The sequence below is a fragment of the Egretta garzetta genome, unplaced genomic scaffold (assembly GCF_000687185.1).
Source record: "Egretta garzetta isolate BGI_Z169 unplaced genomic scaffold, ASM68718v1 scaffold166, whole genome shotgun sequence".
In the NCBI taxonomy this organism is placed as follows: domain Eukaryota; kingdom Metazoa; phylum Chordata; class Aves; order Pelecaniformes; family Ardeidae; genus Egretta; species Egretta garzetta.
Window position 1 is genome coordinate 3,453,760 of NW_009260133.1, and position 24,828 is coordinate 3,478,587.

Genomic DNA, 24,828 nt, shown 5'->3' on the forward strand with positions numbered 1-24,828 from the left:
GGCGAGGCCTCCGCGGGGAAGCGGCCTCCGTCCCCTTCCGCCCCCCGCCCCGCGGAACTACAGCTCCCAGCGTGCCCTGCGCGGCTCCCATGGCGACGGGGAGCCAGGCCCGGGCCCTGAGGAGCGATGCCCAAGGCCAGGTAACGGGGAGCCCTGCCCGGGTTCCGTGGGGGTTGACCCCGCTACTGTGTGGGGAAGGAGCCGGCGGCCCGGGAGGACAGCCTGGAGAAGGGAGGGAGCGTTAAAAGGGGCCGTTTCGGCCTCCGCTCCCGAAAACGAGCGCGGCCGAGGGCAGGATGGGCGCCCGCCTGGCCCTCGGTGCGAGGAGCCGGTTGCTTCTGTTAGGGACCCCATAGAAAAGGGAGAGGCCTAACCCCACCGCCTCGCATGAGGCCCTGGGGGAGCCTGAGAAGGGGAAGCCCCGCTGCCCCCGGCAGTAGCTTCCCCGGGACACCGAGGGCAGGACCTGAGCCTTTCCCGAGCCCGCTGACCGGTGGCCGGCTCCTCCGTTGCCGGTGTCCGGGAGTTCCCGACTCCAGAGGCGGCCAGCCTGACCTGCTGTGAAAAGCCTTAATCGTTACAAAACCTTTTAAAGGTGTCTTAAAGGTACTCGAAACAGAGCCTGGCGCTACACAGCCGGTCTTTGCTCTGCGTGTGCCACAAGTGGCTGTTGGGGTTACCTGAGGAATTTTACTCAAGCTGGCTTTGTTAGAAGTACTTCGGCAAGCAGAGGGCATGTGATGTGAAATAATAATAGTAAAAAATAATAATAAACCACAATACCCTTCATTTATCCACGGAGATATTTTCAGGAGTGATGGTCTAGGGTCCATTATTTTTCTAATGACAAGTCTTACTTGGTTTTTTCCAACTAGTGATACTTTGTGGGATCTTGCTATAGCTGAAGTGGAGAAGAGAGAAAACCCTGACGATGATGGCAAGCGTGTGGAAGTTTGGGAAAAATCTATATTATTCATGGGAAACAAAAATGGGGTAACGCTAAATACTGTACAGTTCTGTGCTTTTCAAACATAGTTTGTGTCGGGGAAATATCTGATATTTTCAGATATTAAGGTCCACTTAATTCTTCTAAAGGCAAAATACGTCATGTTCTAATTTGCAGAGAGTGGGCATTCCACAGAGTGTGGACTAGTTAGACACTATTGCAATTCAGAAGTTCCAGTTTATGGTTTGCCGAGTCAAAACTTCAACTGTTGTTATTGATGATGTGCTAATTCTTTCAGGTTTCGGTTCACTAATTTTTGTAAAAGTAACTGCTGGAAATAATGCTACTCTCTTTAATTGTTTGACATGTCAAATATGCCCTTGTAAAGGTTTAGCTGGTAACAGTCCAGTTTAAGTGCGTTGATACCAGTGTTGTTGTAGAGGTCTTGACATCCTGTTATGAGTTTCATCTGTATTATGTCAGACCTATTTGAACATGCCTTATCAATGATTGCACACTCATGATTTCACATGCCTAAGGTTGTTTTAACTCATTGTCAAATCCCCATTTGCACGATAGTAATTTCATATCTTTCTTCTGTTAGCAATTATTTGTAAAGTAAATAAGGAAATACTTGCCTTTTTGACCAAGTGAGTCATATTTTTAAGAATCCAATTTTTATTTTAGAAGGATTGGTGTATGTGCGGCCTCTTAATCAGCAATTTTTAAAATAACTTTTTCAGAGAAAATACAATGACTTTTCAGATTTATCTGAAATTCACTGATTTTTGAGATAGGAAAGGACACAGGAGTGAAATGTAGTGCGAGCCCCTTCAGTGCAGCATGGTGCTCAGTGTCTGAATTTCAACAGCGTAAAGATATGTTTTTCTGTATGTTTATTTGTATTTTAAGCATTCCTTTTATTTCCATCTTATCGGTAATAATTAATTCCAGTGGAAACCAAACATTACCTGAATATATTATTAATAACTAAAAACTGTTAAACAGTCTAACAGAGTTGTCCAGGTTGATCACTAATGTCTGATTTTTAAGCACACTATTCCTATTGCTATATTTGTCATCTCTATTAGTTTATAATTATAATAATGGTAGTGTAACTTGATTTTTGACAGAAAATTGGCAGTGCAGTTTCCACTATAAGGCTACAAACAATTACATCGAGTTTACACTTTTCCAGTACTTTATTATTGGAATGTTAAATGAGTGAGTTTCATTTAGTGAACTTTTATGCTTTAATGACAGCACAATAGGGTTCTTTGTTTTTAATTTCCAGGGAAAGACCACTATTATACTGAGGTGTCTTGAGAGGTATGTGTTAAATTTTTAAAAGTAGTTTTCAACTATGGATTAGAATTTGACGTGAATACTTGTATGTGTGATAATTCATAATATATGCACACAGATGTTGTATTCTGTGGCCGGCTGATCGCTTGTGGATAAACTTATTTCCCTTCAGTACTACCTGTTGTCTGACCCCTTCAGTCCTTCTTCCCCAGTATTAGAGAGCTTAAATGGCCATCTAAGCAGGTTGGTGCTGCTGCTTTTCCTGTCTACAGCAACAGAGACCTGTTGTCTTGAAGTGTCCTCTCTGTACTGCTGTTTCTAAGCCACGTTCTGAACTGACTCATAAATACAATTTAGTAACCGTAGAATTAACTTTCTTTATCTAGAGGATCTTGACAAAATGAAGTTATTTTTCCTTGCATAGGGAAGAGATTCCAAAGCCAACATTAGCCTTGGAATACACTTTTGGAAGAAGGGCAAGGAGACATAATACAGTGAGTACCCAGAAAGTATAGTTTACTATAACTTTATATATACACACACACAAAACTGTGTGTTTTATTTTCCTGTATAAGAATCTTAGGGTTTTTAGGTCATTTTTTGTGAAGCAAAAAGGTTTTTTTCAATATGATTTTATTTAAATTAGCTAGCTTAATTTTGTAATTTGATCTGTATTATGTTTTCCCCCCTCACTAAAACACAGCAAATCAGAGACCAAAGTATAACACAAAGCAATCAGATCCATCTATAAAAACTACCCTGTTTGTCATGTTTGAGTGCTTTTATTTTCCCATTGTAACATAGGATGCATGCCTTTAACTTTGTCTTTAAAATGTAAAATGAGTACTAACCAATGAAGATACCTTACCATCAGTTTTATGAGAGAAGCAGTCATCTCAGAGGATGTTAAATCACAACTAAATTTGGGGGCTATGTGTCCATATCGCTAAATTTTGCACTGTAGATTATGTTAACAGAAATATCGAACCCATTCCCATCACAGCACAACACTGCCCAGCAGCAGCAACCATTGCTGCAGGTAATTGCTGTTTCTGTTACTGAAGCAGGGAGTGGAAAATCTGACTCTGAAAGATAAAAATCACTTAAAACTTTTCCCAGAAACTAAATGTGAAGGTAGAGATTCATTACTTTTCTAGTTGCAAACTTTTCAAAAAGCACTAGTCTTGAGCTGCAGTAAGCAAAAAGAAAAGGAAGAGAACCTGATTTTTTAATGTTTATCATTAATCATGCTGCTTCCTGACTTCTTTACATTACTGTGGTAATTTAACAAGACAGTCAGAGGCATGCCAGTCTTTCGTAAGTGTTGTATGGGATTTCTTGAACATGGGGAGTTTTTTATTTGGTTTTGTTTTTCAGAAAATACTAGTGAAATAATACATGCTTTTGTTCTCAGTCACTTGCATGAAAAGCCAGTTTGTCAAATGAAGATCTTCTCTTGGTGTTGCATGGAAACACATGTTTCTGATCTAAAGAAACTCTTTTACAGCCTAAAGATATAGCTCATTTTTGGGAACTAGGCGGTGGAACCTCATTACAGGAACTGATTCGAATACCAATCACTAGCAACAACATAAGGTAAGCGATTAATAATACAATTCCAAAGTTAATTTCAGCTTTCCTTCAAACATAAGTAAATTGCTAGACCTTTTATTGTGGAAAATTCTTTCAAAATGTAAGATGGAGTACCCATGATTTTTTCTAAAAAACATTGTAATATTAACCACTGATACTTCGCTTTGATGTTCCTTTTTATGGTTCTCCTAATAAGCCAAGTTCTTAGCGTGCTATCTCCAACAACGAGAGAAAGCAATAATATGACGGAAATAGGTTAGCCTTAAGTAGATAGAACGAGAAATACAGAAAAAGAGAAGACATTATCTTTATGCTCACTGAAAGAGCAGAAAAAGCACCTTGGGGACATATGAGAAATGAAATCTTGCTTCCTACTTCTGTATGCAAACATAGATGCTATCTCTGTGAGGGGCAGTATTTTAGGGTGAAAAACAAGGCAAAAAATTGTGACCAAAAAAATCTCCAGATTTCGGGGAAGTAAAGTGACCATCTGATGAGAAAAAGATAATACTAGAGAGATGATGTTTCAGAGACGAACTAAAACTATTGAAATGATTTCAAGACAAAAGGAAACAGGAATTTAGAGAGAATTAAGAGAATGTAGTGAGAAAAATCCATTAAAGTGATGGAACAGCATAGGAAGAGGAAATGCATGAAGAGTTGCATGAAGAAATGGGGAAGGGATAGAAAGTGCATTTTGTGTTTTTTCTGGTTAGGGAAGATGGAGTTGAAAGTGGAAAGGGAGAAAAGGATCAAAAGATACATTCTGTGTTATTATGCATTGCTTTATTTCCTTGGTAGTGAGCTTTAACTCTGTGAAAAAAAAGAAATAAAAAAGGAGGGATACAATTTTTATCATCTACAGTTGCTACTGTTTTGGCTATTGAGGTAATGCCATTATTTAGCGAGAGACTAAGACAAGGAATAAAAAAAAACCCCTTTGGGCATGTGAAGCTTTTTATTTCTAGAAGAGCTTGGGGGGGGAAAAAAATCAACTCTATCATTTTTCAGCTATTGCCTAAATTAACTTAACTGAGCTCCACCTCCATCAGTCTTTTCTTCCCTTTTTTCTGATACGGAATCTTCTGATGTGGATGATTCTTTGATGGGATAGCAACATTGTTCTGTTCATAAGGCAACATTTTAACATGCTGGTCAAAAATACTATCATTTCAATTTAAGTGCTTTTTACTGGTTTTCTCATCTGTCTGTAGTCAAGCAATTTGCTTATTTAAAAGTTCCATGAACTGTATCTAGTTTCACCAAGAGAATTTTCACCAGATTTTTTTCCCCACAGCATTTTAAAGTGAAATTGGACATTCACTTTGTTCTGCAGTCTTTCTTACACGCTGTGGTCTGGAATCCCCCTTTTCAAGTCAGGATGGAATGTGAAAGGATGATTGCATCCATTCAAGTGGCTGCATTTACGATGTTCTTTACAGTTGCACTTCAATGGAGTTAGAGTTTTGGGAGGCAGGGTTTTAGAAGGAGAGGAGTCAAACATTTCTCATCATAATCCACCTTTAAAAAGCCTGGTAATTGCGAACTATGTCCCGAGTACTCTGACTTCTTACGTTTATCTTTCAGAAGACCTTCTCATACACCCATTTGAGCTTCCAGCTAATTGGCACAGTCCATGGCACAGAATATTGCCCTTAATGGGGTTTTTTCCATCTCATGTTGCAAAATAATAATGGAAGTATAGAACTTTCTAATACATTAATGGTTAGGAAAGATCCTAACCCTTTGGTAACATTGCTTCATCTGGGATTGTAGAGTTAAGAGATGGCAGGGATACATGATGGTAGAAGTGCCCAGTCATACAGGAAAAAGGAGCAAAATGGGCTTGAGTTATTTGCATATATTACTGCTTAGAAACAAAGTCTCCAGAAACAAAGTTTGATATATACAATCCCCCTAAAGCCTCTGATGGGAAGTTGCCAAAGTAATGGTTCTGAACAAGAGACAAGGGAGAGGTTTTTTCAGAGCTCAGAGTATCCTTAAAAGCCATCTTCCCTTGCTGTCACATTTAATTCTATCTTAGCATTTGTAGTTTCACATTTGTTGCTTTCGACGTTTGTACTACAGGTATGGTTGTATATGACAATGTTGATTGTCTCATGCGCTAAAGATTTGACCAAATAATGCCTTTTTAATAGGTCATTTGCTGTAGTTCTTGTATTGGATCTGTCCAGACCTAATGAACTCTGGACTACTATGGAGAAACTTCTGCAGGTCACCAGGAACCACGTGAACAAAATTTTAACCAAACTAGAAAAGACAGATCCCGAAGTAGCTACTGAAATTAAACAGAGGATGCGGAACAATCTGCAGAGGGATCATCCAGTAAGTTACTTCTAATATTTTCTCCAGATGTCACAGGCCTTTATACAGTTAAAGATAATGCTTTTGAAAATCATAAACAACTCTTTTAGATTTTTATGCATGACTGAAAATCCATTTGATGTAGATGAACCTGTTCACTGGAAAATTATAGCAATTTAATAAAAATTCAATAAGAGCAGAAACAAGGAAAGAAGGTTTCTTATATCTTTTTGTTAGATATCTAATGTGATTGTTATGGCATGTTACACCAATCAAAAGAAATAGTTTTAGAGTAGCAGTTTGCTTTTTTTCCCCCCTCATCTTTTTAAAATGAAGATGAAAACTAGAATGTACAAAAGTCATCTAGCAAGAGACTAGCTGAAGGTACAAATTTAAGCAAAGAATATAGTTATAACAGCCATCAACATGACTATATACTTTGCATTTATTTAAATGTCTATCACAAACTCAATGCCTTTTGATAATCTGACAACTAATTAAATTATAAAGTTTCAGAAATGTTAACATCAGTCCTTTAAACATAATTGCTAACTAAATCTCTGGAAAAGCTAAACTAGATTATGCGCAATAGAAATGAAAAGTAATTGTACATTAAACCTCTGCAAATGTTGTGTGTATATAATGCATAAATAAGTATGCAACAATTCAAAGACTTGGCACATAAATCTAGTTACTGTAACTTCTATAAAATGTTCCAAGACAGCAAATGCTTATATAGCTCAAAAATTTAAAAGTAACTTAAAGTTTATGAGAAAGCAACACATGCAACACTCAGTAGATTCAGAGTATAGGGTTTGAGGTCTGCTGGATTATGATTTTGTTTCTTATTTTTAGGGAAGGTAATTCACAAAAAGAAATGCCTACAAGCACTCTTGGCAGTAAATCATGACCACCATGTAAGCCCCTATATGTAAACCTGACATATTAGAAAACCTCATGTATTCACAGAACAACTGCCGGGTGGGAGATAGATAGATAGATAGATAGATAGATAATGCCATTGCTCATGACCACAATGTAAGCCCCTATATGTAAACCTGACATACCAGAAAACCTCATGTATTCACAGAACAACTGCCAGGTGGGAGATAGATAGATAGATAGATAGATAATGCCATTAGTTGTTAAGAAGAGAAGACTTGTTATACTTGCCCTGTAGGGAACACAGTTATACCTCCTAAACTAGAATTTCTATTTAGCCTTCATTATCAAAACCAGAAAGGATGCAAATAAAATGTTATGTTACTCCTTGGTTCTTTTTCTACTTCCATCATTGTTCAAGAAAAATCATGCCAATTTTGTGGGAGGAAATGCTATCTTTTGTAGTCAAAGTAAATGACAGTTTACTCAGATTTTCATTTGCCTTTTAGCTAAACATATTTTTATGATAAACAGGAATTGATGAGGTTCTTGGAGGTATTTTAAGGATTAGATGTATTACATTGGCCTGGATAAAGAATTATTGGATCTGATGATAAAGTATATCAAGTGCAGACCTTGTTTAAAAAGGCTGGATGCACCTGAAGTAGTCCATAGTCAAATATTAGTTCCGTGGTCAAAAGATGAATTGGGTTCAGTGTGCCAGTTTTCATGTTTCTGATGTTATCCTGAATTAATTTTTTCTTAGTTAAGAAACTAAAACTATTTTTTTTCAGTTCTATATTCTATACGCCCAGTTTTAAGTTACGATAATTTTGCTCAAAGCTTTTGCCTTGATGGTATGAGTGAAGCCATTATTTTTCCTCTCAGTGTAGAGGATGTTCAGTATGTGCAGCTTCATGCTAAACCTGACTGTCACTTAACCTATATGTGAAAGAACCGGTTTTAGAAGGGAACAGTCAGGTCAACCCCTGCTTCAACACATCTCTTCCACTCTGCTGCAACCAAAGCAGCTTGACTAAATACTTGCATGAACACGAGGGGATTGTCTCATTTCATATGGACTATGGGAAAACCTTGCAGATAACTTGAGAATTATTGTACTCTACTTATTAAAACTCTTACCAAAAGTTAGCTATTAAACAGCTAAATCTACACCCCTGGAGCTGTTTTTGTCCATTGGTATTGATTTGCATCTTCACGGTCATTAGGTGGCATTTCTTCTTTCTGCTAATATCAAATATTTGAAAGTCACGTTGAATATTTTTTATGAGTTTGGAAAATGTGATGCAGGGAAGACAAATCTATGACACAAGCAAATAATTCAGCTTAATTTTCTTCAGCTTTTGTCTGTGTTACTTTGGACATGATGCAAAGAGGGGAATGTGTCAAAAAGCCAGTTCTACTAATCCTGTCTGGCAGTTGTTCTGTGAATATGTAAGGTTTTTCCTCTTTTCCCTTTCCACCTAATGTTGGAGCTGGAGTATATAGTGTAAAAGCCCTTTTATGTCAGTAAATTTTCTGACTGCTCAGAGGGATTATTTCCTGACCATTTGTGGAGAAAATTGTAGAACATGGTATGGATATTGCATTGAAGTTTATTCGTCTAACTTAAGGTTTTGAAAAAATAGAGCTTGTCTTCTGTGAATTAATTTTAACCCCTTTCAGTTGTTTTAACAGTTGCAATCTCTTACAGTTTGTTTACACTGCTTAACTGTCATATATGTTTAACAGGATTATGAATTAGTTGACCCTTTTCCAATACCCTTGGTGATAATTGGAAGCAAATACGACATTTTTCATGTAAGTAACACTTAATATTTTTTTTTTTAAATAATGGAAAGATTCCTGGTGAAGATTCTGTATACTAAAATCTTGGTAATATAATAGTAATCATTTGAACAAAAGTACAGCCAGTCAGCCTTCTACCACAAAAAAATCTTTCCATCCAACAGCATTACAGAAGGCATACTGTCATTCCTTCACAAAACACTCCCAAACTGGTGGGTTTTCATATGTACTTGGAAAATGTTGAGATCTAAGTTGCAGACCAAAGAGTGAAGCAAGAAAACATCACATTTATGACTTTCTTTTATAATGAGAGAAGTCTATGTGTCCCTTCTGACAGCAGCTCTAAATTTATGGCAGTGAAAGAAGGGCGTCTCTGAAGCCAGCTGGTCAGACTTTTGGTAGTTGTGGCAGCACGAACTAAACTATCTTTTTTTTTTTTTTTTTTTTTTAAATATTTCTTAAGTTTTTAGAGACAAGTGAGTAATTGAATCTTTTAGGGGAGAGAGGAAAGAAATGTCATAGTACAGCTGGATTCTCTCCCAGGATGGTAAAAATCCAAACAAATGCATACTCGATTTTCAAGCAGCACTTGATCATGAGAAACTAGAACAGTATGTTTGATTTTTAGCTGCCGTGCTGGCAGCCTGTGCTTCTCTGGATGACTACATAGTGCCTTGCTACTTGGCTGACTCTTTGAGCCACTTAATTCCTTATTAATAAGGTACTGTGCCTTCCTTCATACTGAGGCTTTATGCTGAGCCATGACCTCTTTAAAAATTAGTGACTCTCATGTAACAAGCACGGAGTAACAGCCTGATTCCATTGGGATCTATGGACAGACTCCCACAGGCTTCACTGGGACCAGGTTTTTGTCCACTTTATCAAGGGAAGGCCATCTGTATGATTTTACTGTAAAGAAACATTGATGAAAACATATTTTTATGCACCCTTCAAATCTTGCAGGTATTAGAATTTAGAAAGCATATACCCAAGGGTTTACTGAAAATTAAATATTTTCACAAAAATAAAAAAAACATTATTCTTCTAGTAGGCATTTTATTTAATTTAAAACAAAGTGAAATAAATTAATTGAAAATTGAATACACATTCCCAATTAAGAAACTTTTTTTTCTGGACTAATATATTGCCTGAATTAGGCTCCCTCTGTGAAAAAGAAACAGGGAAATTGTGACATTTCTTTTCAGAGTAGGCTGTTACTGATTCTGTCTTAAGATATAATTACGCTGACAGCTGAAAGCCTCATATATTGTAGCCTGAGTGCACTGCAGTTTATACAAAAAATGAAAAGTTCTAGCTGTAATATTTTGTTTTTTGTTTCTTACGTATATGTTCAAATATCAACTTTTTCAGGAGTTTGACTCTGAAATGAGGAAAATAATAAGCAAGACGCTTCGATTTGTTTCACATTATTATGGAGCATCATTAGTGGTGTGTATATTCACTTTCTAACTAAGGATAGAGAAGATGAGCAATATTTGTGTTACAAAACAGTATTTAAAAAAATAGAAATGTAAAAGTCCTAGAAAAAATGGGATTTAATTGGTTTTACAGTAGCTTGCTTCATGAGCTAATCTGTCAAATGGGTTACAGGTTTTGGCAGGGGATGGATGGATTACACCTTATGAACAAACAAACTATGTAATTCCCAGGATCGGCAAAAACTAAATAAAAATAGTTATCTGTTAGCCACCTCAGTTTCTGTATTGAGTTTCCTGCACGTCTGGCAAAGATTTTTTGCTACAAGAAAGGAGGACTGGGAAAAAGTGCTCTCCCTAGACAGAATTAGAGAATTTAGTAGAAGCATGAACTTGCATCTAGTGACCTGGCTTTGGTAAATTTAAAAACTTAGAACTAAGGGCTTGTCTTCACAGCAGTTTAAGCGTACCAGATTATCACACGTACAGCGCTGAAGAATAAAGGCAGGGTTTTTTTACAGAAACGAGTAGGAACTGCCAACTATAAGGACAATGAAGTATTTATGTGGGTATATAAACTGATTTTGAATTTGGCCGATCATCTCCCAAGTAAAGGCAGAAACACGCATGCTCATAAGACTGCCTCTTGGGCTCTCTCCACATCAAAAGATGGTTCTAACTATATCAACCATAATTTCATCCATCCATTCAACCATCAGTATCATTTAAGTAACAAATAATGTTTAATAGTGGTTTATTTTGATTACCAAACTTATGTTTGCTTTAAATTGTTATAATCACAGCATGTCCTTTTGCATCCATGTAAAATTGTACAGCTTTTGTACTTTGACACATGGATTCATCTTTTGTTAACTGAGAATACAACTGTCTTGATCTAATTTCTTTTTTTAAGTATCTGAGCATTATTGTAACTAAAAATGAAGAACTAAGAGCCTAAAACTCTTTGACTGCTAAATCCTGATTTCCATTGAAATGAGTGGGAGAAACTTAATTTTCCACTTCTTTCTCAAAGACAAGAATCTGTTAGGATACAAAAGCCCTTAGACAGAATAAGCATGCTGTTTGAGCAGATATTCTGGGAGCTGCTTTCTGATAAATCTGTATTACTTCTGCCACTATCAAGCTGCTTTTATGATGTTTGAACAATTTTAGTTATTAATTACATTTCTAAATGTTACGGCATTCTGGATAATTTTTAATGTCATTTAGAATCTTAATAACTCAATAGTCTTGGGCAAAAAAATTGTCTCCCCGTGTGCATACTTCAGAAGTTGTGAATCAATATTTTAAAATTTATTCTTTAATCTTTATGCTATCTTTCTTGATATATAGATATATAGATAGATATATATATATATTCAGTGACAAAAACATTCATGTTTTGGAAAGGGAGGGTGAGATTTTTATTCTAGTGAATTCAGTGCACATATGCCAAATTTATTGAGGTCAGGAATCAGCCAGGCTCTGTCTGAAATCCTCTATGCAGATAACATAACGTAATATTGCTATGATAGACGATCATAATGTGTATTTTGTTTTTTGATTCATTTAGTTTACCAGTAAATCTGAAAAAAAAGCCCGTGTTCTTATTAATCACTTGGCATTTGGCTATGACAAAAGGTAACATCACCCAAACATTTTTTTTTTTCTTAAGAATGATCTCTGATCTCTGCAAGATTCCTGTTCATGGACTTCTACTCCTGTGTCTCAGCTGCCTGTCTCTGCACAGGACAGTGATAACTCCTTTTTTTTTCATCCCCAAACTGATGGATTACAAATGTGGTCACCACTAGAATTGAGTAGATTTTTATTTATGTGTATTTATACGCAAAGGCCAATAAGAGTCTAGTCTTGGCTAGAATAATGCCATTTTTTGTTGATGCTAAATGCTCACTTGATACATTTTCTTTTTTCTTTTTAGCAAGTCTGTATCAGTGGATCACAGCAAACCTCTGTTCATACCAGCAGGCCTGGATTCGCTGAGCCAAATAGGTTAGGACAGTTCCTGTTCATAGTGTTTGTCGCTTGTTTTTGAAAATGAGGAAAAAAAAAATTAAGTAAATAAAAAATAAATTATAGCACATCAGCATCAGTTTTAACAGATTATTGAATGAAATGGCTTCGAAAGTTTAAAATTACTATTCAGTATTTATATTATTGAGAATTTTTTGTGCAGTTTTGTTGGGTAGTTTAATAAAGCATTGGGACTGATTCAACTAGTAAAGTATCAACAAACTTAGCTCTGAAAGAAAATGTACTATACAATACCACCAAGCCTGTTTCATGGTAGCAGATGAATTTTTTTTCAAACTTGTTGCAGCTTGTCACTGTAGAAGCTAAAATACTAAATTAGATGGATCGTTATCCAAAATGCTTTGATAATTTATGTTGCTATGACAACATACTTGTATGACTTTGCGCTGTGCTGTAATCCTTAGGACCACCACCTGCCTCTGATAGTGATATTGGAAAGATGCGTGCAAACACACCGTTGGAACTGTGGAAAAAAGTATTTGAGAAAACATTTCCTCCCAATGTAGGTATTTACATGTCTGCTGCACAGCTTCTTTTCTCATAGAACAGTAGTAATATCAGTACTAGTTTTTGTCTTTCAAGTCCAGTCACTGGAATGCAGTTGTTTCTTCCAACTTCTTTAATTCATACATTTTTAAAAGATACAGACTTGTATGCAGTGGTGCTTTATTAGCTTCTGCATTTTCAGTCACTTTCCTATATTTAGTAATAATGAAAGTACTGACGTAACCCTCTCTTTTTTTTCCGAAGTTATACCATTGCCTTTCGTTACATTGAGAGACAAGCTATACTCAACGTTTTGGGAATTTTATAAGGTGACATATCCCCTAATGCCTCAACCAAGTGACTGCGATGTTCCAAGCTCTTCCTGGCTGTAGCAAGCTACTACTGATCCTTGTTCTCCTAGGGCATGAGGCTTTGCGTGAGATGAGTGTGTTAAGAATTCCTTCCCAAAATCTGTCATTTTGCTATAGGAAGTGTTTGGATTTGCAAGGGAATTAGAAACCCTTGGCACCTATGTAGTGATAGATCTAGCACATATTTCAGAAATTTCTGGCCCCAAGAGGTGAACACCCAAATAATTCTTTTCAATAAAAGTAATTTCTGTTTTTAGGAAATCAAAATTCTTTTCTATTTGACCTGAGCAAATACAGGCCGCTGCTTTCTCCTCATGTACAGGACTGTATCACAGTTCTTTATCCCTGTCCATTTCCTGCCCTGCAGCTTACCTGGGCAGGCAAGGAAGTCAGTCAGGGCTATGAAACTGTGCCTCAAGTTGTGGTGCGCAAACCGGGCTTTCTCTAGTTTTCAGTCTACGGGTCTCCATTCTTGGTGAGGAGGAGTCTGAATTCACCCTTTCCCACTCACTTGACTGCTCCATATCAAAGTCTATAAATTATTTCAGGTGGTTTGTGACCAGAAAAAATTATTACTAAGATGCCGTTCTCAATACAGTATGCCCCAACATGATAGAGACTAACCTTTACTTTTCAAAAACTATGCAGGACTGTTATTTTTCATGTAACTTTTGCTCATAGCCTTTTAAAACACAATAAACAAACCTTCCCCAAACCCTGTGCTGTAACTCCTGAACTCGCCTTGAAACAGCTAGAGAAACGAATACATTGCTCATCTTGCAAACTCCATCAGTGTTCTAAGGTATCAGTCTAATTAAAGAAGATTTGTGAAGTAGATTCCCAGTCTTCTGTTTTGGTTCCAAAATACGCTTTAAACTTCAAAGCTGGTTTTATGCATTGCAAATTTCTTCTTCCATCACCTCATCTAATAATAATTACAATTCTGCTTTACTTTATTCCATCATTTGTATGATTGACTTACTGCTACTTTCCATTTGTTATAAGTGAGGTGAAATCCACAGGACAACATTTTTGGTTTTTAAATTCTTATTTGATAGTGTTTCTTTCTTTTAGTGTATTTGCTTCTTTGCAATTAAACTTATTTCCCTCAAGGTTAGTAAATGAAATTTCAAGTGTTTGGCAAAAAGATAGTAATTTCTCAGATATTGAAGTAATGCTTCTGGTAATCAGAACTGAATTCTAGTCTTGAGGGTTAAATGCTCTAGCAAGAGCAACCTTAACCCAAATGTCATGGGCCAGAAAGGATATTTTCATTTTGAGGAGAGAATAATAAACAATTACCAAATAAGGATGTCTTCTTTCCTTTAAGGTCTAACCGCACTATTCCTTTCTCATCATTTTACCAGTCTAAGATAATATATAGTATATTTTATCCATGTCCTATAGCACAGAATTCTTCCATAAATGCAGGATTTTAATACATTTGTATTAAAAGCAAAATACTTCCATTAGATCTACAGAGTGGCATTTTCTTGTTAAAAGAACCGAAGATAAATTTTATCATTTGGGTTTTTATAATTCTTCTTTTAGACTTTCTGTGATTTACAAGATACCAAGGACCCTGCACAGGATTTACAATACGCTGAGTATGAAGTTGATGTCATGAGAGCTCAGAAAAACCAGGTGTGTGGTTGTTCTCCAGTTGCTGTTCACAGTCAGGTATTCCAGAACCACCATCACTGCTGAATTAATTGTAGAATATACTCATAGGCCCCTTTTTGTCTCTAAATAACTTCAACTTTATTTTTCAACTTAGTAGTTCAGGGTGGGCTTTTTCCATTGGCAGACATTAAGCAGGTGGAACACTGTTAGATCTCAAAGTTTTGGCTCTATGGTTTCTTTAGAAATGAGTAACTCAAATTTTCCCTCTAGCTTGCTTCCAGAATTATTTCACTAAAATAATATTGAAGCAAAGCTGTGAAGCTTTCTTGGCAGTGATTTCCTAATTTCTGCACCCTGTACTCTCACTTGGGTGTTGACTAGCAGAAAGTCTAGGGAGTGGTATCAAGGTTTGGGGTGGGGGCTGTTTACTTTTTTATTTTTGTCTTCCACCTGCAAAACTTATTTAAACTGGAAAGGTACTGAGATGGTAACATTTCTGACTCGAGTTTCCAGGCTATGTATGTTTTATCTTAAAGAGAGTGAACAGAATTATTCCACATAGTGATACTTGGCTTAACCTCTGAATTCCAGGAAAGACCTTTAGGGGGGAAAGGGTCTCTTTTTCTCTTTTTTTTTTTTTTTTTTTTTTTTTTTTGCGTATTAATTTTGAAGTGTTTCTGCATTTCCTTACGTTTGTGGTGAATTAATTTCGTAGAAAAATCGTGTGGCAAACTAGACAAAGGTTACAATGTTTCCTTATAGCTACCAGTGTATAACCTCATGGGAGTAGAAATACTGTATATAGTCTTCATCAATATCATAGGTAGGGGTCTGTTAAAATCCATCCAAGATTTGTGTATTTTTCTTTGTTTGGAAGAAGTATCACATACTTACTCTGGAAACTTTATTTCATGTAGATTCATTTGTTTCACACAGAGAAAATTCTTTGCTAGAGTGACTGAGAAACATTCCACCCTATTCTCACAGGTTTTATGTGGGCTACGTGTACGCCATTTAACTTCTTTGTGGACCGAGTTACGGGGGTTAAAGGAGGTTTTTCGATCAGTGCTTAAGATCATGGATTGTACCAATCTAGATCTTGCATGCTTTTACAGACCTGCACCCTTAAGATGAAAGGCAGTTTTATTGAATTGCTCTGCAGTTAATCTCAGCTAACCCTAAAATACCATGGCAAATTCATCTTTTTGCATGCTTGTTAAAAGAAAGCTAAACTACTAGATTATTGCTGCTATCATGTTTTTGTAGAGTTTAGTTAGATTGCATAAGGCAGTAAACCTGTAGTTACCTGATCCAAAGAAATACATTAATAATGTAAAAGAATAAAGCAATTTCAAGAATGCCCTGCAGTCTTTGAACTTGCACATTACCTGTAATATCCTGTTAATGCAGGCATCAGTTCTGAATTTCTGTTACATCAAGAGCAGTCTTAGAAATCATTAAAATTTGTAAAGCACATTGCTTTTGGAATTTATAATATAATCTCATACTCAGTATATCTATGTATCTCAAAATAACTATATGGTGTACTAGGTTTGTTATTTTTAGATAATACTTATGTCTTGCAAAAGAAGATACTGGTATGCATTGATTAAATCATATAGGAAATTATTAATTTTCTGTTTTTAAACAAAAGAAACAGGCTTTTAGAATCTTAATCTGTTCAAGGGCATTGCAAACCAGTGTAGCTCCTTTTAGTTGGACTACTACAAGTAATTTGAGCATTAAAGAGAAAATTACTTTTGTTATCTGCAGCTATTTCCTAAACTTCTCTGTCGTGGAGTTCAATTATTACAAGATTATTTGCACATTATTAAAATGTTTTATACTCCAAAAATTTCATTCAATTTGCAATGCACCAAGATAGCAATATACATCTAAAAGAAAAGAACTCTGTAGTTGTAGTGAGTCTTGAAGTGTCTTTGGATTTCCCAGTTATATGAAAAGCAGCACAAAAATCCTATTTTTAAAGCAACACTTTAAATGCATCATAAGGCGGGCATTCTTTATAGTCTCATGATATCTATTGTGTAGGAGGAACAGTATATTAAGATGTTAAATATACAACATGTTGCTAATGAAATCATGGGACAATGCAAAATTAAAGTTTCATATGACGACAGGGTATATTTTAAAATCATTTAAGTGCAGGTTATCATTTTTTCTCGGTTACTTTCGGTTAATTAATATGCCACTTTGGACTCTAGGTGATAACCAGCTTGCTTGTTTATCGCAAAGATAAGCTTTAAATGAAAAATAAACAGAAAAACATAGCAACAGAAACAAAATATAGCCCCTGTCACTGAGTCTGGTAGAAGAATTAGCATACCTGACTGACACTGCAATCTTAGAATCATAGAATGGCTTGGGTTGGAAGGGATCCCTAGGGGTTATCTAGAGCAATCCCCCTGCAGTGAGCAGGGACACCGCTAACTAGATGAGGTTGCTCAAATTCTTGGGCAGGACTGCTCGATAATACTGTAATAGATTTACAGATAACTGTGGCAATATAAAGGTTAATGAAATCAGAGCTATTCCTCTGTGAGGAACCTTTTTCGTGTCCTAGCACTTGATGCAGCCAGTCTCAAAGTGGATCCTTGTACTTTGGATAATACGTTCCTATTCCAGCAATTTCCAACGTTGTAACCTTGGTTGAAGGGTTTGTACACTTTAGCAGAATAAAAGGTTAAGTTCTCGAGTATAAAATTAGAAAAGAGTTTTTTTAAAAAAGTACAGACACGAGAAAGTACCTGGCTCACACCCATGTACTAGCTGTCAGCTAGTATTTATCTGATACGCTTTTTGGCTGTAGCAGCTAAGAGTCCAGCTCATCAGCATTCTGTCACAAGAGTGTTTTCTTTTAGACCAGATTATTTTACCTCCTTAATATTTTCAGAGTTAACTATGAGACGTACCACTCCCTCTCGAGACCTGTTTGCCCTGGAAAGCTTGCTGAGGCTGTCTTTTCCTCACTGTAACTTTGTTCAAGACAGAGCACATCCTTCTTCCTCAACTACGTCTTTCCAGAATTCTTTTTCTAGTTCTCACCCCACAGATGTAGAACGTGCAGGTTTATATCAAATACTGCTGTTGCAATTGTTCGCTGCTCTTTTATTCTCTGGAGTTAAGCTCTGAGAGAGAAAACAGCACCAGGGACCTTTTTGGAATTTACATTTTTAAGGTATTTCTTAACTAGCAGATTCTCTCCAGGAATGACTGGAATTCTGTGCTCTTTGCAGGGCTTTCAGTAGTCAAGGACAACATTAATTTTGCATATGTCTTAGGCCTTAACTGGGTGGTTTGCTGTTAACTCTTCTTACAGCCCACATAAAACATAAACAAGATGGCAAACTTGCCATCCATTTCTTCTCTGCTAGCTTTTTGGCTTTTGATGCTTTAAAGTCATCTTAATTTCATCTTAGGTACACACATAACTTGAATAAGAGTGAGATCTTTTAAAGTAATATTGTCAGTTAGAGCTGCACATACAGCACCTGCATCTCTGAGCACCTAGGAGTGCATGAAAGTCTTGTTCCTTAGTTCCGGCTAAATGTCTGTGGCAGAGATGGCACATGGGGGTGTCTGCTCTGTCCCCTTTAGAAATGCTCTCTACCACACAGGTGAGTATTCGAAGATGTCTTTTTGAAGGTTTTTGTTTGTTTTGGGTCTTTAGCTATCCTGTTACGTCTTGTACTGCTAATACTCAAAGTAGGTGCTTGGACCTTTTTCATCTGGACATTTGACTGCAGCTTCACTCATTGAAGCGAATGATAAAGCTAACCTTGAGCACAAAGGATTGGATAGCCTCCTGATCAGGTACTTAAGAAGTCAGTGTCACGCAATTCCAAAGTTCACACTGACTGGTCCTTGTTACACAAAGGTATTACATTAGGGATCAGTGCCAGTTTTAGCTGAAGCCTAATGTCATAAAGTATACTTAAAGAGGAAAAAAAAAAACCCTTAGATGCCTGGTGCCATTTGTTGTTCGCTCACAAGCAGTAATGGAAGCAGATCTCAACTAACAGGCCTGTAACTGTTAAGACTTTAACAAGTCATAAACAAAAGAAGGGGAGGCTCTAACATCTTGCAAAGCAGCATAGTCTTATTTCCCCTAAAATACGACTAACCTAATTAACCATGTCACTCACAACTAAAAGTCACCTTGGCATCAGATCTGCAGCTGTCTGAGACTGAATTGGCCAACAGAATGAGCGCTGTATTTTTTCAGCATACTTCTCTGGCATGACTGTATTGCCGAACTTCAGGACAATTTCAATCTCATTCAACAAAATAGAACATTACATATTGTGTGATGAACCTCCATGGTCAGACCAGTGTTACTGGGCAGAGAAGCGCGACAGGCACCTTAACATGGGCAACAGAGCAGTAGCGTCTTTCATTTTCTTCAGAGGAGGAGAAGTGCTTGTCTCCATATTGCGGAGAAAAAATTATTTAGAATGTTTACTCAGCTGCCAAAAATAAGCTTTCTTGTTTTCACATGAAAGCATGTCCAAATGGGTAAAAAAGTTTTGTTGTTTTTTTTTTTTAAACCAATTTAAAGAGCATTATTAGAGCACTGTTATTAAATTTCCTACTGAAGTTTAGGTGCTTAAGATTTTTAATCCTTGTTTCAGTACTTGGTTATTTTCGCCATGTTCCAGGTTGAGGGCACGTTCAGTAAGAAACTGCATGAAAAAGAAAGTTAAAGTCATGCCAGTCCCTCAGAACTGAGGAAATGCAACAATTAAAGCTTTTCCTACAATCTTAATTTTTGCTCCTTGTTTGTAGACATTACAGTATTGTCTTTAATTATATGATCATATACTATTTTGCTGATGTCTCGATTCAATTGTTCAGCATTTCTTTTCATCATCCTTATTCTTTGTGTACCTTATTTCTCAACCTGCCATTCAGACACTTCAATGAACACAAAAGTATTAATTTTTTTTTTCTCTGAGAATGTGTGGTAATGTTATCTTAGCTGAGTGCCTCACAAACATCAGTTAAGTCTTTCTTCTCAATCCCTTTATGAGATTAGGTGAGATCTTCCCCATTTGACAGATGAAGAATTTATAGAAACACAGAAGCATTAAGGTTAAAAAAAAAATTTTAAAATCCACTTTATGCCAATGTTGAGACATCTAGGACAAGCTGCTAGCACTAATAATGTTTAAAGCACTCAGAGCACTTTGAAAGCGTATTTAAATTGCAATTGTTAATTCTTTGTAAATCTGATCTGTGCCCCCTATGCTTGGTACCCAGAAAACAAAGGAAGCATAATGCTAGCGTGAACATTTTGGTGTACTTTGAGAGATATTCTTTCATAGGATCTTCTGTCAGTTTGGAAAGAGGATTGCTTTAGCTGGTTGTATAGTTACAGTGTAGTCCAGAATTCTGCTTATGTTTGTAGTATAGGACCTTATAAGCAGGAAGGTACCCTTTTTCAAAAGGGACTCTGGAGTGATCTTTAAGCTGTATTTGAAAGATTTTTCCATTACATTGCTGACTTACTAGGATTTATTTTACTTTCTGTTTTACATTAAAACTAAGGAAGTGTACTTTCCTGACAGCATTTTTCCTCCTGAATCACTGAATTTGTTAAAGGCTATTTTTTGTAGATATTCTCCCATTTAATCCCTTTTCTTTCATTTCTCATTGTTTGAATGTTGGTCTTACCTAGTTATGTCTCCAAAATAAATATTTATAATTTTGTTCTGTATGTAGTAGAATACCTATGCAGTTTTAATATATGCTGTGGTTTTGATACTTTGCATTTCTGTATTGTTTTGAATTGCCTTCACACTGAATTGCCTTCTAGCTAGCTAAAATTGCAGCAAAATAAATTCTGCTAAATTACCTGCCTCCTTCTTGAAACAGTTTAGTCAGATGATAAATCTGTAAGGCTAATTATTTAGGCAACACCTGTAGACATGACCCCCAGAGCATTGTCGTTATATGTAAAACTTCATTGTCTAATTTTCCTCTTCCTGTAGCGTTTGAGAAAGGTGTTAGAATTGAAATTATTTACTTAGCATAAATCAGGTTACATGTGCTCCTTAAAATATCACAGTAGTCTTTCTATTCCTAACTGTTGGCAAGACTCCAACAGTTCGGTATGTTCCGAGATCATAATTACTTTATATTAATAATGAGGGAGTGAAAATACTGAGTAAAGACTGGCTTAGAGATAGAACAGTTCAGTAGTACTAGAGTTGTATTTAATAATGCAACTTACTAGATTTAGACTAGACACAATGTGTGCTGTGTCAGTCATCTATGTGAGTTACTTAACTGTAAAACCAGACTCCTGCAAGCATCATGAAGAATATGCACTAGTTAAAAATCTTCTTACTGCTCATAAATCTGTGGTGCTCTCAGAAAATTTTGCCCTGATGACAAAGCTGCTGAAGTTATTTCCTGAGAGAGGGAAAATTCCATTATTATTTCCATACAATTCTTAGGTGATGATGATTTCTTTGTTGCTCTGCCCTTTATTGTCTTCTTTTTCCCTCAGTGCTCTGGATTGAGAATTAATACTTCCGTTAAATTCACCACGTGTGAATTTTGTTATTTTTGTCAGTTCTGGTATCAGTGAAGCCTCCCTTACTCTGTTAAGTCTCTTCTTTTAAAATCAGAATAGCAATCATATAGAACACATGCCCACTTTTGAGGGTCTTCGCTACATTTATACTAATCACTGGTTTATGTCCACCTCTTTTCCTGATCTAAGTAAGATACGCTGATTTTTTTTGTATTGTAAGCAGTACATGGTTAGGTCTATCTAACAGTACCTCATTAGAGTATCATCTTCCTGCAAATATGTTGGAAGCCTTTGTATTCTTAAATGAATGAAAAGCAATTTCAGTGCTTTCTAAATAATTTTTGCCTAAAAATCTAGAGAAATAATTCCTGACAATAGGCACCACTACATAAAATTCAGAAGATGAAATTGTTGTTTGGTGATGTTACTAGAACCTTTTATTATGGGCTTCATAATTCCCAGTAGCACTTTTGACTGAAACAAGGTCATTTGTCTACCATGCTAGTACTCAGCTGATGTCAAATACAGCATAATGTAGATTGCCTCATCTTTCATACCTAATTCGCTTTATTTATGTCTCCGCAATTTGAGCCTCTGTTTGCTTTTAATAATCTAATTACTGTCTAGAAGATGCATAATTTTAATTACCACATTGGGTTTGCATTTTATTTTCACACACAGATGCTAAATTTTCAATCTACTAAACAGTAGTGCCTGAAAAAATATTTTAACTACTAACTGAAAAATAAATAAAACCCAAAAGGGAAAGCATGGTATCGTTGTCTGTCATGAGTAATACACTTCCTGAAAAAAATCAAGCAATGATGAATAATACTTCCACAAATATCCAGTACCATAGACTGAATAGATGTGGTACCTCTCCCAAACACCCACTGCATTCCTGTAAATATATTTCTGCTTACTGCTTTCTGGACAAGGCTGTGTTCTGCAGGTGTTTCTAAGGTCCACTGGTAGCTCTCTAAATTATCACCACTGATGACGTACAAGCTTACAGATACTCATTTCAGTCCTGTGCTTAAAAAAAAAAAAAAAAAAAAGAAGAAAGAAAGTAGGCTTTGTTTTTCTAGATTCTTTTCTGTAATCTTAAGGAATTAGCAATCCATTTGGCTTCTTGAAAGGCCCTGACTTCCTGTTGGGTAATGCTGATTTCTGTTTTTAAAACACAGGTAGTGTTACAGTTCTGTATGTTCATAGGGAGCCTGGTTTCTCAAATTGTATGTCTAAGACCCTACCCAAAATTTCTTTTACCCTAGAAAGCAAGTATCTAAGCCTAAATAAATAAATAAATAAATAAAATCTATGTCCCTATGTGAGAGCAAATGTGGCAAAATGTATAGCACTTTTGGTATAATTTTGTTTAAAATAAAAAAAACTATGGCATTTTTTCTACAGTGAAAAATGTTTGCACATGCTTTAAAAGTTTAGGTGGCTAATGTATGTATCTTACTGCTTTTAAAAATGAGATTAGATTAATATTATGTATGTTTCTGTTTTAGGAACTTGAACAATACAAAAGAAATGCCTCTAAATCCTGGAAAGAAATGGATTTTGACCCTGACTGATGAACTGCTCTCGGTGTCTTCAGTTTAACATTTACAAAATTACTTAAATTTAAACAAGTTTTCACACCCAAAATATGAAACTGCATAGTAAGGTATGCTAGGCATTCTTTTCCTAGTTCCTTGTGTATATAATTCAGAAGCAGAGCTTAAGAATATATTTGCCTCATTATTTGATGTATTTGAATAGGATAGTTCCACAAAAACTGGCAGAATAAAGTGGAATTAAACCCAGGTTTAACCTGATGTAAAATTCAGAAGTTTGCTTTATTTCTGTTTCAGTATCATACAGTTTTAGTACAGGAATTATTTCGTGCAAAGTATAATGTTGTAGTAACTTTGCACAGAATTTAGAAGCTGACGTTTCTGTCAAATACTCGAATGCTAGGAAGTCAGTCTAATCAATCGGGCAGATATTTGGTTAGTGGTGGAAGCATGATTGATTCACATGCAGCCTATACTGGTGAAATGCTAGCCTAAACTAGATACGGCTTTTTGTCCATGGACATCCTCACTATTATGAGATGGCCTGAGTGTTTTGAGAATATGCAGGACGAGAGCTAGATTAAAACCAAGGTGTCTCTTGAAAGCTAAGACTTGTTGTTGGAGAATAAAATGTCTGGCAGACCAGATAGTAAGAATGTTCCCTGATGAGCAACCCTACATGCACATAAAAGTGGGAGAGACAAACTAATGTAGTATCTTCCAGCTCTGTAAAATTATTTGTTATTTTTAACATATTTGTTCATTGAATGTTTTTCTGATATAATATTCGTATCTTAGAATATTATACATAAAGATATTAGGAAAAAATCTTGGCCTCACACCTAAGTGGAGAACTTGAATTAACTCGAGGATTTCAAATTCTTTGTTACAAAGTGCATCATCTCAAAGCTGTCCAGTTAAACTAATTATATTTTTATGGAATTTTAAGATACAAATATACCTCCTCAAAGAAATCTCTAGCTATCTCTCTGTAATAAACAATTGCTTCACTGAACACGCAAAGTTAGTTATAAAATTTAAGAATTCTGTGTCTGTTAGGCTTTCAATTTTGAGAGCTACTGCTATTGATGAAATGGATAAATTAGAGACTCTGGCATGTTAGTGAACCCACAAGAATATTTCCAAAGATGCAAACTACATCGCTTCCAATAAGCAGCAAACAACTTTTATATTTTTCCCCTAGCTAACTTGACATTTTATTAACAAACAAAAATTTGTTCTAGTAATTCACAGAGTGCTTCCAAAACAAGATTTAGAACTTGATAATAATAAGAAGGAACAGATATAAATAACATAATTGTCTTCTCTGGTTTACCTTCATTTACAAGACAAAACCATGTTGGATAACTTTTATATTGCTTAAAGTTTCCGTATTCATTGATGCGTGCATAAGATTAAAGCGGAGTGATTTCTTGATTCTGTCTCTGCACAAATTTGGTTTGCTGCGTTTCTACAAATCCCCAAAATGGTATCAAAACAAAGCACAGGAGTTAGAATACACGATTTACTAGCAATTATACCGCTCTGCTTACTGGTAATGGTTTAAAAAACAAAATAGTGTGAAAAAGATTAGAGCACCGGCAATACATTGTTAAAAATTGACAGGAACAGCTGACTAAATTAAATTCGAAAAGTCCTTTAAAACCTGTAATACTGTTGATTGTGGCTGATTTGGGAGTGTGGTGGGAATACCAATAGCAGGAAGCCATTCACACTCTTCAGAGAACATTGTTTTTCAAGATGGAAAACATCCAGTTAAAACAAACGTGAGACGATGAATGTGTTTCTCTATGTATAGTCACTTAAATTCTATCAAAAATCCATCCATTTAAGCCTTCAACCATAATCAGGT

The 24,828-nt window shown here is 36.1% G+C and overlaps 1 protein-coding gene across 3 annotated transcripts; it reads left to right on the forward strand.

The window, feature by feature from the left end:
* Positions 1–62: 62 nt before the first annotated feature.
* DYNC2LI1 (dynein cytoplasmic 2 light intermediate chain 1) lies at positions 63–24,823 on the forward strand. 3 transcript variants are annotated; one of them, XM_035897018.1, is made up of 13 exons: positions 63–140; positions 876–993; positions 2,241–2,275; positions 2,676–2,745; positions 3,759–3,847; positions 6,004–6,190; positions 8,804–8,872; positions 10,232–10,309; positions 11,870–11,937; positions 12,239–12,309; positions 12,756–12,853; positions 14,760–14,888; positions 22,908–24,823. In XM_035897018.1, the coding sequence occupies exons 1-13, from the start codon at positions 127–129 to the stop codon at positions 22,971–22,973; spliced, it is 1,092 nt and encodes a 363-aa protein (XP_035752911.1). In that variant the 5' UTR covers positions 63–126; the 3' UTR covers positions 22,974–24,823. The 3 variants fall into 3 exon arrangements, with proteins under 3 accessions (XP_035752911.1, XP_009639891.1, XP_035752912.1); XM_009641596.2 differs by having other exon boundaries at positions 14,760–14,852; positions 22,908–24,820; XM_035897019.1 differs by lacking the exon at positions 14,760–14,888 and having other exon boundaries at positions 22,908–24,822.
* Positions 24,824–24,828: the final 5 nt, after the last annotated feature.

Bases quoted from the DNA above. Each gene is read 5' to 3' on its own strand.
- DYNC2LI1 (XM_035897018.1), top strand. The intron at 994-2,240 runs GTAACGCTAAAT...TTTAATTTCCAG, and splicing joins TCATGGGAAACAAAAATGGG to GGAAAGACCACTATTATACT. The intron at 8,873-10,231 runs GTAAGTAACACT...CAACTTTTTCAG, and splicing joins GCAAATACGACATTTTTCAT to GAGTTTGACTCTGAAATGAG.